The sequence below is a fragment of the Rosa rugosa genome, chromosome 2 (genome assembly GCF_958449725.1).
Source record: "Rosa rugosa chromosome 2, drRosRugo1.1, whole genome shotgun sequence".
Lineage (NCBI taxonomy): Eukaryota > Viridiplantae > Streptophyta > Magnoliopsida > Rosales > Rosaceae > Rosa > Rosa rugosa.
The window spans coordinates 63,326,964-63,341,529 of record NC_084821.1 but is presented as its reverse complement, the minus strand read 5'-3'; the positions used below and the strand labels follow the sequence as shown (position 1 = coordinate 63,341,529).

The 14,566-nt window shown below is 39.2% G+C and overlaps 4 protein-coding genes across 4 annotated transcripts; 2 read left to right on the top strand and 2 right to left on the bottom strand.

Annotated features, from left to right (window-relative positions):
* Nucleotides 1-110: 110 nt before the first annotated feature.
* LOC133729227 (uncharacterized) lies at nt 111-2,425 on the bottom strand. Its single transcript, XM_062156717.1, has 3 exons — nt 2,002-2,425; nt 1,174-1,286; nt 111-455 (listed from the first exon to the last, which is right to left on the bottom strand). Exons 1-3 carry the CDS (start codon nt 2,198-2,200, stop codon nt 369-371), a joined length of 399 nt encoding a protein of 132 aa, XP_062012701.1. The 5' UTR covers nt 2,201-2,425; the 3' UTR covers nt 111-368.
* A 2,350-nt stretch (nt 2,426-4,775) lies between these two features.
* LOC133729225 (uncharacterized) lies at nt 4,776-7,105 on the top strand. Its single transcript, XM_062156715.1, has 3 exons — nt 4,776-5,490; nt 5,827-6,127; nt 6,805-7,105. Exons 1-3 carry the CDS (start codon nt 4,834-4,836, stop codon nt 6,873-6,875), a joined length of 1,029 nt encoding a protein of 342 aa, XP_062012699.1. The 5' UTR covers nt 4,776-4,833; the 3' UTR covers nt 6,876-7,105.
* Nucleotides 7,106-7,244: 139 nt separating this feature from the next.
* LOC133729224 (pentatricopeptide repeat-containing protein At1g08070, chloroplastic-like) lies at nt 7,245-9,442 on the bottom strand. Its single transcript, XM_062156714.1, has one exon. It carries the CDS (start codon nt 9,376-9,378, stop codon nt 7,360-7,362), a length of 2,019 nt encoding a protein of 672 aa, XP_062012698.1. The 5' UTR covers nt 9,379-9,442; the 3' UTR covers nt 7,245-7,359.
* A 219-nt stretch (nt 9,443-9,661) lies between these two features.
* On the top strand, nt 9,662-14,026 carry LOC133732929 (putative ALA-interacting subunit 2). Its single transcript, XM_062160540.1, has 10 exons — nt 9,662-9,824; nt 10,413-10,569; nt 10,689-10,750; nt 10,847-10,921; nt 11,033-11,149; nt 11,917-11,987; nt 12,284-12,581; nt 12,730-13,019; nt 13,265-13,329; nt 13,585-14,026. The coding sequence occupies exons 2-9, from the start codon at nt 10,491-10,493 to the stop codon at nt 13,272-13,274; spliced, it is 1,002 nt and encodes a 333-aa protein (XP_062016524.1). The 5' UTR covers nt 9,662-9,824; nt 10,413-10,490; the 3' UTR covers nt 13,275-13,329; nt 13,585-14,026.
* The last annotated feature ends 540 nt before the right edge of the window (nt 14,027-14,566 follow it).

The following is a 14,566-nucleotide window of genomic DNA, read 5'->3' as shown; positions in this document are numbered from 1 at the left end:
CAGCACGCAAGTAAGAAACAATAATTTGAATCCCAGGTGCTTTACTATAGGTCATCAAACTGCTATGTGCTAATACAAAATCATCAACAATCGAAGGGCATCACAACATCTGCACAGAACATATAATATGAATCCCATAAGCGAAGCAAACCTACATGGCTACATGACTAGGCAAAAAGCAAGCTCCCTTGTGGTTTACCAAATTTTTACACATAGCTAGTTGTGCATCCATAACAGGGCACTTGCATCATTCTAAAATTTACTTAAAATACATTCACATAGTTAACAAGATGAAGGTATTTCTGTCCCAAAGGAAAGTTGCTATGCAGATTTGAGAGAGTAAGCTGCAAAGGAATGATATCAAACTATTAGTGTCTAGCGTTCTTCTTTAGGCGCTTGGGGGGCCGCATTGCATCCTTCTTCAAATCCTCTGGAGGTTTCAGGTCAATAAGTGGCTGCAAGCATGTTTGAAATTCAAGAACAGTGAGAACCATCAAAGGCAAATCATCATTCTGTACAGCCTAAAATCAGGAATCAAGATATACAGCAGCAGAATCCTTGATGACAACGTAAACCAATGAAAATTTCAAGTGACAATAAGCTAAATAGGTGGCCATTCAATTTAATTTTAACTCTAGTACCCACAACTGAATAGAACCATCTGACCGCTTTGTTGTATAACCATGAAACCATAACACAAATAATCAGCCAGAAAGAATGATCAACAGTCCAAAATTAGCTCAGAGCAAAAACATCTGAGGGAAAAAACCTGTATTTCTAGGGTCAAGTACTACTAGCAAGCTTCCAAAATATAGAAAAATGTGCATACAACACAATGACACATGTAAGATTTAGAAACACTGTAAACTTCTCCCTCTTTATATCTAATTCTCAGCTCTTAGACTGTGCCCTAGTGTTGGGACTATGTTTCATAAACAAGGTGGGAAATCACTATCATGCCCACCCAACAGTCCAGAATGGAAATAAACTGACAGTAAAACCAGCTCTACTTTGCTTTATTACCTTACTGTAGAAACCAAACTTAATGGACGATACAGATTGCTTGATCAGGAGTTAAAGCATGTATAATGTGTGATCATACATACATCTTTATCAAATGAGTAATATTAAGCAAAGGAAACGTAGAACAAGTATGAGAGCATGGCATCTGACCTCATCCCCTTTCCGTTGAAGCTCCAAAAGCTCTTGACAGTATGAAAGGCACTCAGCATGGTACATAGCAGCTAACTCTTTGATCAAGGACTTCCTTCTAATAATGCCAATCACTTCAAAAAATACAGACAAAGGTTAGAGTCATAAAAGGTCACTATATGTCGCCCACAGAGAAAAAACTAAGAAGTCCTGCTTCTGCCATGAAAAATGAAACAAAATCTTCTCTGAAGTTGTTACTGGGAAAGATCATTACTTGGGTATGAAGATTAAAGTTTCAAGTCAGTTTGGATAACCACTCTACGCATGTTTCATCCTTAATCAAACCCAATTTATCTGAGAGTCAAATTACAGTGATATAGATCTAGCCATAAAGTTAACATCAATTATGAAAAAAAAGAAAGTTCATCTTCTGTTTCCCATCTCACAAATACTCCAATACACCTTTAGCCATAACACAATTTTGATTACTGACCACAACAATGAACACGGACTGGAGCCTAAGAAAAAAATTGAAAGAGAACCACAACATACAGGGTTAGCATTTGCAATTTGGAATCCCTTGCAAGCTTACAATTATTCACCTATCCCAAGTCTCCTTTTATCGTTTTAACCATTAGATTTTCACAATGTGATAAATTTCCTATTTAAAAAGTCATGTACTTGATAACCCTATAATATATCTGACCCCAAATCATTACAAATCAATCTCAATTGTGAAAAAATTTCACATCTTTCGACAAACCCAGAACCGAAAACATCATGTCAAACATAATCACAGTCCTGAATTCAATAAAAAAGAAGAAGAGAGAGAGAGAGAGAGAGAGTTACTTCGGCTGGGATCGAATGGGGGAGCAGGAACAGGAGGATCATCGATTTGAGTGGAGGGTGGTTGCTCATCAGAAGGAGGAGCTGCTTCTTCTACTTCTGGTTCTGGTTCTGGTTCTTCTTGTTGGGATGGCTCTTCTTCTTTTTCTTCTTCTTCTTCTTCTTCTTGACCCAAGTTTTGTTCTTGTTGGGTTTTTTCCATGGTGGGCAAACAATGGGGTTTGGGAATAAGAGAGTGTTACTACTAGTACCTTATTAAGGTTTCACAAGTTAGGAGGAATAAAAGGACAAGATTGTACGGCAACGGCACAACCCTACCGCAGGAGCAGCAGCAGTAGGGTATTGGGATTTCTTGGGTATTCTTGTTGTTCTGCTCATCTCTTTTATGGACCATGCTTGCTTGGTTTTAGCTATGCTAATACTTTTCTGCTCCACGACTCAGACTCGTACACCCACAAATTTTAAGTGGAGATATGAAATTTTCTGTTTTTTTTTTTTTTTTTAATTATTATTTGTTTTTTTTTTTTTTTATAAATAATAGTTTCTGAATCCAATATTACCCCTGAGCTAAAAATAAAATATACACTTTTTAAATAAATAAATATCACAATTTACCAACCCAATTTTTTTTTTTTTTTTTGAGAATAAGATACCTTTATTGATAATCAAAATTACAGAACATGGGAATGACCGGTGGTGGACAAGAACTCCCCACTCTCCTCCCTAAAACCTAAACCAGTTACGGGTCCGTCATCCAGAATGACCTCCTTGAGCCGAAAGGGCCCAACCCCTAACCACCTATATCGCCCAACCCCTCGGGCTACACAGAATCTCGAGAATCTCGATACCACCTCATAGACAACCACCATAAAAACCAACGCCCTCTTCCACACCGTGTCCCAATGATACCAGACCACGTGCAAGGATCGTTTGTCAGCACATTGACCATAAGATAAAACCGAAACTAAACCAACTCGTCCCCAGGAATGACACCAAATCCATGGCACCTCAATTTGACCCAACCCTAGCTCAAAAGAGTAGGGACACACTAATGACCAGAAAAAACTAACCAAAAGCCTAACCAAAAATAAAACTCTAAACAATACCAGACCAAAGTTATTATAATCAACTTCCCTCTCTCCAATTTCCCCGCCGGCAGACTGCCTCCACAAATCTTGCCCTTCGAGCTCACCTCCCCAGAGATACCCAATCAATACAGCAAGCCACACTGATACACCTGCTTGTCGTCGGCCGGATCCAGATCTGGAAAATCCACTCCAATCCAAACCACCGAGAAACAAGAAGGGAATCACCGTGCCCTTCCACCTCGGAAAGAAATCGCTCCACCCATCTGTGCCCATCCGCCTTGGAGCCCGAACCCACCTCTACAAACATCGCCGAGCGACCAACCTCCGAACAGAGACCAGCGCCATACGATCCATGGCATGCCGCCGCCATGATCTGGTCTCTGGCCCTTTGCTCCAAGCCTGCGTCGCCGCCAAATTCCCCCTCCACGCCTGTGCCTCTACCTGAGAGTAGAGAAGAAGCATGCAAAGCCCTGACCAACGAAGAGAAGGCAAAACCTCCATCTCCCGTCCGGCAACACCTGCCCTACGTCGTTGAGGCGGGAGGCGCCGCTGGACGAGCGGCAAACTCTCCTTCGCTCTTTCCAAACCCTAGTTTTCTCTCCTGTTTTCTCGGTCCTCGCAGTTTTAATTTAACCCAAAATTTACAATTTGACAATTTTATTGATACAAATTTAAACTCAAATCCAATATGCTTATCAAACATGTGACCCGTAACAACGTACCTAATTGCTGTATGAAGTACGAACAATGGAACAAGTCGTGTAAGGTAATATTTGATGGTCGATTTAAACGATATAAGATGCATGAATACAACCTACTTGACATAAGAATAGAGGCGTTACATGAATTTATTGCGTATCGGAAAAGTTGATTCGCAAATCATAGAATATTAAACGAGTCTTTTATGCATTCACATGTAAATGACATGCTTTTTAATCATGCATGTTCAACCCGTTTTATTTTATGCACATTTCGAGTAATATTATTGGATAATATAGAAATTGACAATCCTAAACAAGTAAACAATATCAAAGTTTTTTTTTTTTTTTTTCGATTGAGTCTAAAAGAAGGAATTAAGTTGCGTATCGAATAGGGTTAGACTTGAGTCAGCCAATGGGCCATATAGTGATGAAAGCCCATAACATTAAGATTAATAATAGACAAGACGGGTGAGGCTCTAATGAGGACAATTAAAATGAGAACTTTATAAAGACTTTCTAATCAACTGTTGTGAGACCTGCTTTCGATCACATCTCAAGAAAATCAACCGTTACATGTTTAGATAAGCATGAGTAGATAATTTCTGCAAAATTTCAACCAAAATGAAAATCTTAAGGCATTCATAATCATGATTTATCATTTATGAACATGTAAGGCTCATGTTTGACAAATTTGGTTGGTCCATTGATTTGATCCAGTTCGGTACCTTAATGATTAACAATTTGGAAAAAAAATTCAAAAGTGATAAGCTCATACATTTACCTAAACATCTAACAGTTGATTTGCCGAAATGTAATCGAAAAGTGGGTCTCATAACCATTGATTAGAAAGTTATAGTCTTGATTAGAGCCTCTCCCTAGATGGGTATATTCAATTTCTGGATTTTATATTTAGCAAATAACCATGGGCTTTTTGGTCATTTAAAAATTTAAATTTCTTAGTAAAACCCTTGTCTTCAACCTTTTGACCATAAACCCTGAGAAACACAGCAGCAACCAAATCAAATCTCCCCGCCACCACCACCACCATGAGTCTAATCGCCGGCTCCTACGAGAAATTCCTATGGGGCTTCAAGCTCAAACCCCAAAACACCGACCCTAATTCCAAAACCCTAACCCTAATCCCCCTCTTCTCCTACCCCTCCCACCTCTCCGCCATCACCTCCGTCGCCACCGCCGGCCCCGCCGCCGCCTCCGGAGGCTCCGACGACACCATCCAGCTCTACGACCTCTCCCACGCCACCTCCGTCGGCTCCCTCAACGACCACGCCGCCACCGTCACCTCCCTCTCCTTCTTCGCCCCTCCCAACCTCCCCGTCCCCCTCAACCTCGTCTCCGGCGACGCCGACGGCACCTTCTGCATCTACGAGGCCGACCCCTTCGTCCTCCTCAAGAGCCTCAAGCCGCACCGCAAGGCCATAAACGACTTGTCGTTGCACCCCTCCGGGAAGCTGGCTTTGACTGTGGGGAAAGATGAGTGCTTGGCGATGATTAACTTGGTGAGGGGGAGGAGGAGCTTTTATTGCAGGTTGGGGAAGGAGGCTAGCTTGGTGGACTTCAATGGGTCCGGGGATAAGTTCTATTTGGCTACTGAGGAGAAAGTGACTGTTCATGAGGCTGAGGATGCCAAATTGGTTTGCGAAATGGAGAATCCGAAAAGGGTTCTTTGTGCTGAGCCCGGCGAGGTTAGTGTTCGATTATTTGGTTTCGGTTTTTCAGAGTTATAGTTTGCACTTATGCTTATTGAGTGTTTGATATCTGTAATTGAACCAAGTGTGTATAGTATAGTTTGGTTGCAGGAATTGCTTCATTTGCAAGTTTGTGTTTTCGGTGTAGTAGCATTTCACGTTTTGTTGTAGACAAGAACTTACATTTGATAGAAGGGATTGCACCATTTGCATTTTCTGTTTTAACTCTACTAGCAATTCACGGTTCTCTTTGTGCTATGATATTTTTCGACAGTGCAATTTAGAATCTTTTTGGTTCAGCTTCCCTGAATTTTGAAGTTTTATTTTTGACAGAATGGACTTCTATTTACTGGTGGTGAGGATCGGGGTATTACAGCTTGGGACACAAACACTGGGAAGGTTGCATATCGCATTGAGGATGCACATTCGACCCGCGTTAAGGGGATTGTGGTGTTGAAAAGCAGTTCCGGTGATGTGGACAATGAGGATCCGTATCTTGTAGCATCTGGGTCGTCGGATGGGGTTATACGAGTTTGGGATGTTCGCATGGCTGTTAAGGATAATAAGCCAAATCCCTTAGCTGAGGCTAATACAAAATCAAGGCTTACTTGTCTGGCCGGATCATCTCTTAAATGTAAGATTTGTGCTTGTGTTTCATATGCTTGTTGTCCATCAACTGCTCTTCTTTTCACCAAGTAACATATTGTTTGTTTCTAGATTATCTCTTTGGTTATATTGTGTGGTAGCTTGCATTTTTAATTGTTAGATGGTATTTTTACCTCTTGTGATGATTTGTGCATCTCTTGTGCTAGAGTTTCATTTTCTCCCATCACTCCCTTGGTTGTTGCTACAACTACAGGATTTGAATGGCATGATTCTTCTAGCATGACTGAATTACTATGGAAATTGATAGTAAATATGGTCTTGAACTACATGTGGGTTCTGGATGAAACTGTTGTGCCTTTGAATTTGTTATCACTGTAAACCTAATATGGTCTCTCATAAACACATCATTTAGCCATAGTATCAGCATTAACCCATCTATTGTAAGGACAGTAGGCAAGCAAGTAAATACAGGGTAAAAGTTCAAAACTGAACCAAAGATTGGTGTTATTTCTAAGCAATCTCTAAATCAGCAATATCTAGTGTTGTGTTAAGATGTGCCGATGTGGTGAGTTTAGTATATTCCAATATACATATCTTGATGCTGCAATGAGATTTACGGATATAGGACTTTTTATGATTCTTTCTGTTTTCGTATTTCTTCTTTATGATACTTAATTGCCCTCTTTTTTTTTTCTCCCCATGCAGCTTTCAAACAGCCACAGGTTGGAAAAAGAGTTCAGAAAGAAAAGCATGATGCAGCAAAAGATGGCAAATAAGTTTATAACCATATCGTATGGCTAACCCTTGAAAATGGCTTGAGGATTTGTAGAGGCTTTATTTGTGTGTGCCTATGTGGTTGTTGGCATTGCCAATAAACCTTAAACTGATATTTGTTACCCGAAGGGGCTGTGTTGTTCCAACATATCAATTTTGTCTTAGAACTTGTTTGTAGCAGTATCAGTATCAATGTCAAAAGTATTTATTTGCCAGTTTCCGTCTTTCTCAAGTTTCTTTTTAGAATGTCTGGTATGAGGTTCGGTTCTGTAAACGTGATCACCCTCCACCCTCAAAGATATACATGAGTTTAGACTATTAAAGTACGAAGTTCTCTTTATGTAAACAAGCTAGACGGACAAAATACTGTATGTGCTTTGGAAAATCCCATTTACAGTGGAGAACAGAATTCAGAATCTTTTGTTTGAAAATTGATATCCAAAAATGCTCCTCCAATGAACAAAATGAGCATTTATGGAGGTATTTCTATACATATATCTGTATATTTGCTTCCTTGCTTTCCAACTCCAGGTTTCTTAACATGGCATATATTCCTTCTGATCTTGGATGAGATCGATCCGCTACTCGGAACTCATGTCGACGTCCATTTATCTCTACCCAGCTACAGCCTGGGGTTTTCTTCAGTCCCATATCCCTAAGTGATCTCCTGATCTTAGCAACTTCATCCCACTTCCCAGTTGCAGCCTTTATATTGGCAAGCAATATAAGATTTCCAGCATTATTTGGTTCAATAGTTATAAGCTTCTCAGCAGCAAAATCTGCAACTCCTGTGTCTGAATGCAGCTTACAAGCACTTAACAAAGGGCCCCAAACCCGAGCATCGGGTTTGAAAGGCATAGATTTTATGAGTTCACTTGCTTCATTGACTTGCCCGGCACGCCCTAGTAGATCCGCCATACAAGCATAGTGTTCCTGGCTTGGTTTGTAACCATATATATCAATCATCTCCTTGAAACACTTCTTCCCTTCTTGAACAAGACCAGCATTTACACAGGCCGTCAGTAGTCCTAGAAAGGTTACTTGATCTGGTTTGATACTCAATTCCTTCATTTGGTTGTACAGTTCGAAAGATCCATACCAGTCCCCATGTTTCGCATATGCACCAATCATAGAATTCCATGTGATTACATCTTTTTCATTGATGTTCTCTTCATCAAAAAGCTTCCGGGCCATCTCTATGCATCCACATTTTGCATAGCTGACTAGAAATGCTGTATTAACAGATGAAAGCGAGTTAAGGCTAAGTTTCATCGAGTAGCCATGAAAGTATTTTACATTCTCCAGTGCTCCTAGACTCACACAAGCAGGCAAAATGTTGATGACTGTAATAAAATCAACTCCGACTCCATCACATTTCATCTCCGAAAAGAGAGTAAGAGCCTCAAGAGACTGATCATGAGTCACATATCCTTTAATCATAGCACTCCACGAAACCACAGTCTTGTCTGTCACCAGGTCAAAAATCTTTCTTGCATAACTGAGACGATTGCATTCACAGTACATGTCAATAAGAGAATTATGAACCGACACTTGATAATCCGAACCATTTCTTATCACATGAGCATGCATTTGTCTCCCCAACTCGGTAGCTCTTAACCTTGCAATCGAAGAAATTGCAGGAATTGCCGTAAACAAATCAGCTCCAACCCCTGATCTTCCCATGAACCTCAACAGCTCCAGTGATTCCTTAGGTTTCCCATTTCGCGAATACGCCGATATCATTATATTCCAAACAACACAATCCCTCTCAGGCATTTCATCAAACACCAACTCCGCACTGTCCAACTCACCCAACTTGGCATACATAGACAACAATGCAGTATTCACAGACAAATCCCCACACAAATTGGTCACAACAGCCACACAATGCACAGCCCTTCCCGCCTTCAACGAGTTCAAATCCACACTCAACCTCAACCAGTTAACCACAGTAACCGAATCAAATCTACGCACAGGCATTTCATCAAACACCTTACCTTCATTTTCAAAATCACCATAGTTTCTATACATATCAACCAAAGCATAACCCAATAGATGACACGAATCAAAACCCAGTTTCACCACATGCCCATGAACCCTTGCTCCAATTCGCGCATCCGAAAAGCGAGAACACGACCTCAGCACAGAAGGGTATGTATCCCCATCTGGGTACATACCCTTCATCACCATTTCATCGTAAACCAAAAGGGTGCTCTCGAATTCACCTGAACTTGACAAGGTTCTCAAGATTGGGGTGTAATGGAGCGGAGTCGGGTCGGCGATGGAGTTGAGGACTTGGCGGGAGAGAGAGGGGAGGCCGAGGTCGGCATAGCGGTGGATGAGTTGGGAGGAGAGATGTGGGTCTTGGTGGAGGCCGTGAAGGATGTACCTTGCGTGGAGTTGGTGGAGGGTTTTGGGTTGTGTGCAGAGGTTTAAGAGAGATGGGAGTGTGCTGAAGGCTCGTCTGGTTTTGGTGGCGGGAAAGTGTAGGGATTTGAGAAGCATAGTTAGGCAGAAATGTGGTGAGGCTGAATCAACATTTTTGGTCAGGAAACTGTGACTCACGTATTACACCGTCATTTACAAAAGTCACCATTTTTTCTCACATTTGTGAATGACAGTGTAATACTTGAGTGACTAAAGTGATATATTTGAAACTTGAGTGACAAAGTGTCGAATGAGTCATAGTTGAGTGACCATTTATGGAATTCTTCTGATTGGTTGTTGGAAAAAAAAAAAAGAAAAAAAAAGAATAATAATAATGACGAAAGGAGGGAATGTGATACTAAACGGAGTTCCTCCGTCAAGTGTGGAGTTGCTCTATCCCTCTCGGAAGAGCTAAGAATAATAAGAAAGATGAGACAGATTGGAGTTTGTCTCAGCCCCAAGTAATCTCTCTATTTCTCTCCATTCCCACTCCCACAATCTTCACTTCCCATTTCATTTCCCAGGTAATTCCAGATCTCCCTTCTCCCAATTTCCATCCTTTCTTCTTTTCTGCAACAATCCTTCTCGTCTTTCCTGTATTTTTAGTTTCCAATTTGATTTCTTCACAGAACCCATCAGGGCTTTGGTCTCTGATAATGTAGGAACGTTAAAGATCAAATCTTTTTATCTTTTGGTTGTGTGGGTAACAGAGAAAAAACTAAAACCCTTTAGCTAATTCAGCTCCATGGAGCACTTTAGATTACTCAGCAACCCAATTGCTTTGGTTGGTATGGTTTAGGTTTTCACAATGTTTTCATTTCTGTAATTGATTTGAAAGTTTGAACTATCAAACACTATCCAATTGATAATTTTCAACCTTTACTGGTAACCAAGCCAACTACAAGTGATGAATTTGAAGGGTTGTCTACTTGGCATTAGAAAATTGGATACTTGAACATATATCAACATAGAACAAAAGACGATAATTTGCAGCACATTATTTCCTGAGGTTTTCTGAGAGTTAAACTTGGTACAGTAAGGTGTACGTTTTTGCAATGTATATTGTTTATTATGAATTATAAAGATTTTCATATGGTTTTGAATGTCTACAGGGTAAGTTTATGGTTTGAGAATTTGAGCTCATTAAAGTTGTGGCGCTTTTGGGGTTGAATTGCTGAAGATTGAATTTGATGGAAGTGGATGGAGGAAGAATCTTAAAAGTATCTAGTGGTGCTCAATCTATACCACGACATTCCAGAAAACATAAAGGTATGATTTCAATCTTTCCAGTATGTAACGTTGACTCGGTTGCATTCGGTTTTCTCCTCCAAATTTTTAATCTTGATTTTTCTATTGTTGATGTATACTACATTATGGTGGTTTTGTAGCTTTCTATCAATTTACTCAGCAGAGTCTCCCTGCTTGTAAACCTGTCCTCACACCAGCATGGGTGAGTTATTAGAACTGTAACCAACTTTTTTATGGTACATGATTCACAATCGACGTGAATTTTGTGATATTAATTTATTAACTATCTCTTCTGCAGGTGATTACTACATTTTTATTGATGGGTGTCATTTTCATACCTATTGGGCTTATTACTCTTCATGCCTCTGAGAATGTAATATCTCCTCTCTGCTAAGCTATATTCATAATAGTTCTTGTTTGCCACCCATATGTTTAGTGAAGCATAAATCTCTGGTTAATTATTTGTTCAATATTTGATTTGTAGGTTGTTGAAATAGTGGACCGATATGATACTGAATGTGTCCCAGAAGCATTCAGAAGCAATAAGGTGGCATATATCAAAGATAACTCGATTCCCAAAAACTGTTCTCGGTACTTGAAGGTAACATTCTCTCTGTAGTTATCCAGATCTCTGTATGACATTACTTGCAACTGGTTGGATTTGTTGTCAGATTCACTTAGAGTTGTCACCATAAACTACATTCATCAATCCACTATCTAGATAATGACAATCACCCTATTTATGGATTAATTATACAGAACCTGAATGTTACGGTACTAGAGGCAAGAACATAAATTTACACTTTGTCTGTAGTAAAACTGTGGAAGGGGACCTGGTTGGTAGGCATTATGAGAAAATCAAATCTAGGAAGGATGCATGCTGTAATTCCATACATCCTAGTGATTGCTTTGACTTTTGCTAGTGCTTATTATCCAATATGAGTCCGATGTCCTCTGATGCAAGGAACTGATGATATATTTCTTGTAAGCTGTTGTTTCCATTAGTCTTCAAGTTTTAGTCCTATTAGGTGATCCATGGATTTGAAAGTTATTGATGGGAGGGGAAGGTAATATGCTACCAAAACTTTAAGTTACTTATTCAACTTGTTAAAATTGAAATCTTCCTTATTGCATGAATTCTATAAGCTTTTTCTTGTGGTCTGGTATGTGACTTGATTTAGAGGTTTTGATGTAGTTTGTGTGCTTTCCTATAACCCAAAAATTTCAATAGTGTGGTTTGTTTCTGTATGCATTTTGTGAACATTGCTTTGCTTAATTACTTTTCAACTGAAACTTACCATACTAGTTCTTTTCCCCTGATCTTACTCAAGTTGACTCTAAATTTTACACATTTGTCTCTCTTTGAAGGTCTACAAGCATATGAAAGCTCCAATAAATATCTACTATCAGCTTGATAACTACTTTCAGAACCACAGACGGTGAGTCTTCTTTTGTATTCATGTTTACATACTGATGAGCCATCACTGACTCTGACTTACCCTCTACCTTTATGGGAGAAAGTCAATAATGTACCTGGTGTAAGAGTTTGGAGATAACAAGACTTATAACTGAAAGTCCTTTCTCTTCTTTTCTTATCCTTTTCAGTTCTCAGGAAAGTTTGGTTGCACCAAATGTTTAATAAGAATTGGTCCATTTTCTGTTAAACTTATGCAAGAAAAGTTAACTTGGATGTTACTGAGTTCAATCTCAAACTAAGATGATTCCAAATTTTCAGGTATGTCAAAAGTAAAAATGATCGACAGCTTTTACATGGATTGGGGTACAATGACACAGGCTCCTGTAAACCTGAGGAGTCCAACAATGGTCTTCCAATTGTTCCTTGTGGTTTAATAGCATGGAGTTTGTTTAATGATACATATACTCTTATTCGTGGAAGATCAGAGTTAAAGGTCAACAGGAAGAACATAGCATGGAAGAGTGACCGTGATCACAAGTTTGGGAAGAGTGTATATCCCTTCAATTTTCAGAACGGCACCTTGATGGGTGGTGGAAAGCTACACCCAAGAATCCCTGTAAGTATTACAACTGTACAGAAATCTATTGAACTTTTGCTTTCTGCTCCTATACCCTTGAATATGATACCACCACATTTGTGCAAGTATAGTTCTTAATCTCTGAAATTTTCATGAACTGTTGGTGACTGCTACTTTGTTTTATTAGCTAAGTGATCAAGAAGATCTTATTGTATGGATGCGGACAGCTGCACTCCCCAGTTTCCGTAAGTTGTATGGTAGAATTGAAGAGGATTTGAATGCAGATGATGTTGTGGTAGTCAATGTAACGAACAACTACAATACTTATAGTTTTGGAGGGAAAAAGAAGCTTATTCTTTCAACAACAGGCTGGTTAGGAGGAAAGAACAACTTCCTTGGGCTTGCCTGCACTTCTGTTGGTTCAAGTTCCATATTCATCTCTATTGTCTTCTTGCTGCTCCACATGAAAAATCCCAGGTACCACTTGCACATATATAGTTCAGTTTCACTCTCAATTGCATGCTTACTTTCATGATTTTTCATTTTTTCCCCATGAAGCATCGTCGTGAAACATATGTCTTACCTCTGAATATTAAGAACTTTATTTTTCTGGTTCAAACCTCTTAATATTACCAACTTCCTTTTTTTGGTCAGTTCCTGCAATTTTGCAAGTAGTTCTAACTTTATTACCGGAATCCACTGATAAGTGTTGTGTTTTGTAGGATTCTATAATTGCTGAAATGGGTTACCTTCTCAAGTTTGCCCTGCTGGCTGTCAGACTCATTCGGTTAGTCTCATATTCATCTCTTTTTGCAAGTCACTTGCCTTGGTTCTTTTCTTTGTATTAACATTTTGTTGATGCCTTGTACTGTGCACTTCTGCATATAGTTAATATTTATGTCACTTGTTGTTTTTGTTGATGCCTTTTCATCAATCTTCCGCCATATTCTTAATTTCAAATCTGGGTAAATTCTATTCATGAACTTCAGTACTTCACTGTTGTCTCCTTCTATTGCATTATTTGATTTAGTTATCTTTTCAGGCGCTGTAGGGAAACAACTTTTTTGTACATCTTGGAACAACAAAAGCATGTCCAGTTGAAGAGGCGATGGTACTATATGCGTAGTTTGGATTGAGTGGACTAATGAAGTCATGTAACCTCCAGGTACATGTACTGTAAAACGTCTGGGTAAATTGCAAAATGTACATGGAAAGAGTGAAAGGGGATCATTTTTTGTGAAATATGAAGAAAACAACATCCGAGCCCCAAGGTAGTTAGGTACGTGTTATACATGCGATATAGCATTTCTTTGGTCACTAATGACTGATGTTTCGCTGTATTCTTGTACTATATATATCATGAAAAGTTATTTTAGGTGCAAAGTTTGTAGTCAAGTGAGGTGAATGCTAAGCTTCTCCAGTATCCATTTTGACAGATTCAAGTTTTACATATTTTCATGTACTGAGTTAAAATTAATGAAATGTTCTTTAGACATCAAATTATAACAAGAACTAATGCAAGTATCAAAAACTAATTGTCTAGTCAATGTATCGACAGTTGAATCAAGAAATCACATACACTGAAATCAATAGTAGGTTTATGGATATATAGGAAACTGTACAACGCTGTTGTGAAAGGTAAATGAATTGGTTTTCTTACTGATTTACTGATTTATTCTTAACAAGTAATTGATTCCCGCCCGCCTAAATAAGTTCCATAAACTAGGAATTACTGTGTTAGCATTAAAGCACCCTCAAGTGCAAAAGGTATAAGTTATAGAATAGGGGATTAAGTAAGGATCGAACCCACGAGGATTGGTAAATCATTTCCTAACTAGGAAAAACTTAAAGGAAAGCTAGAAGAAGTATGCAAATGTACAATCACAAACAAAGGCTCACAAGTGAACCCAAGTTCATGGTGAGTGTGCAAAATGGTGTGTAGTGATTTGATTTGATGTTGGGAATAGTTTCGATTCAAATTGAAACAACTAGACAAAGTAAAGTAAACTAAGTTAAGCCAAACA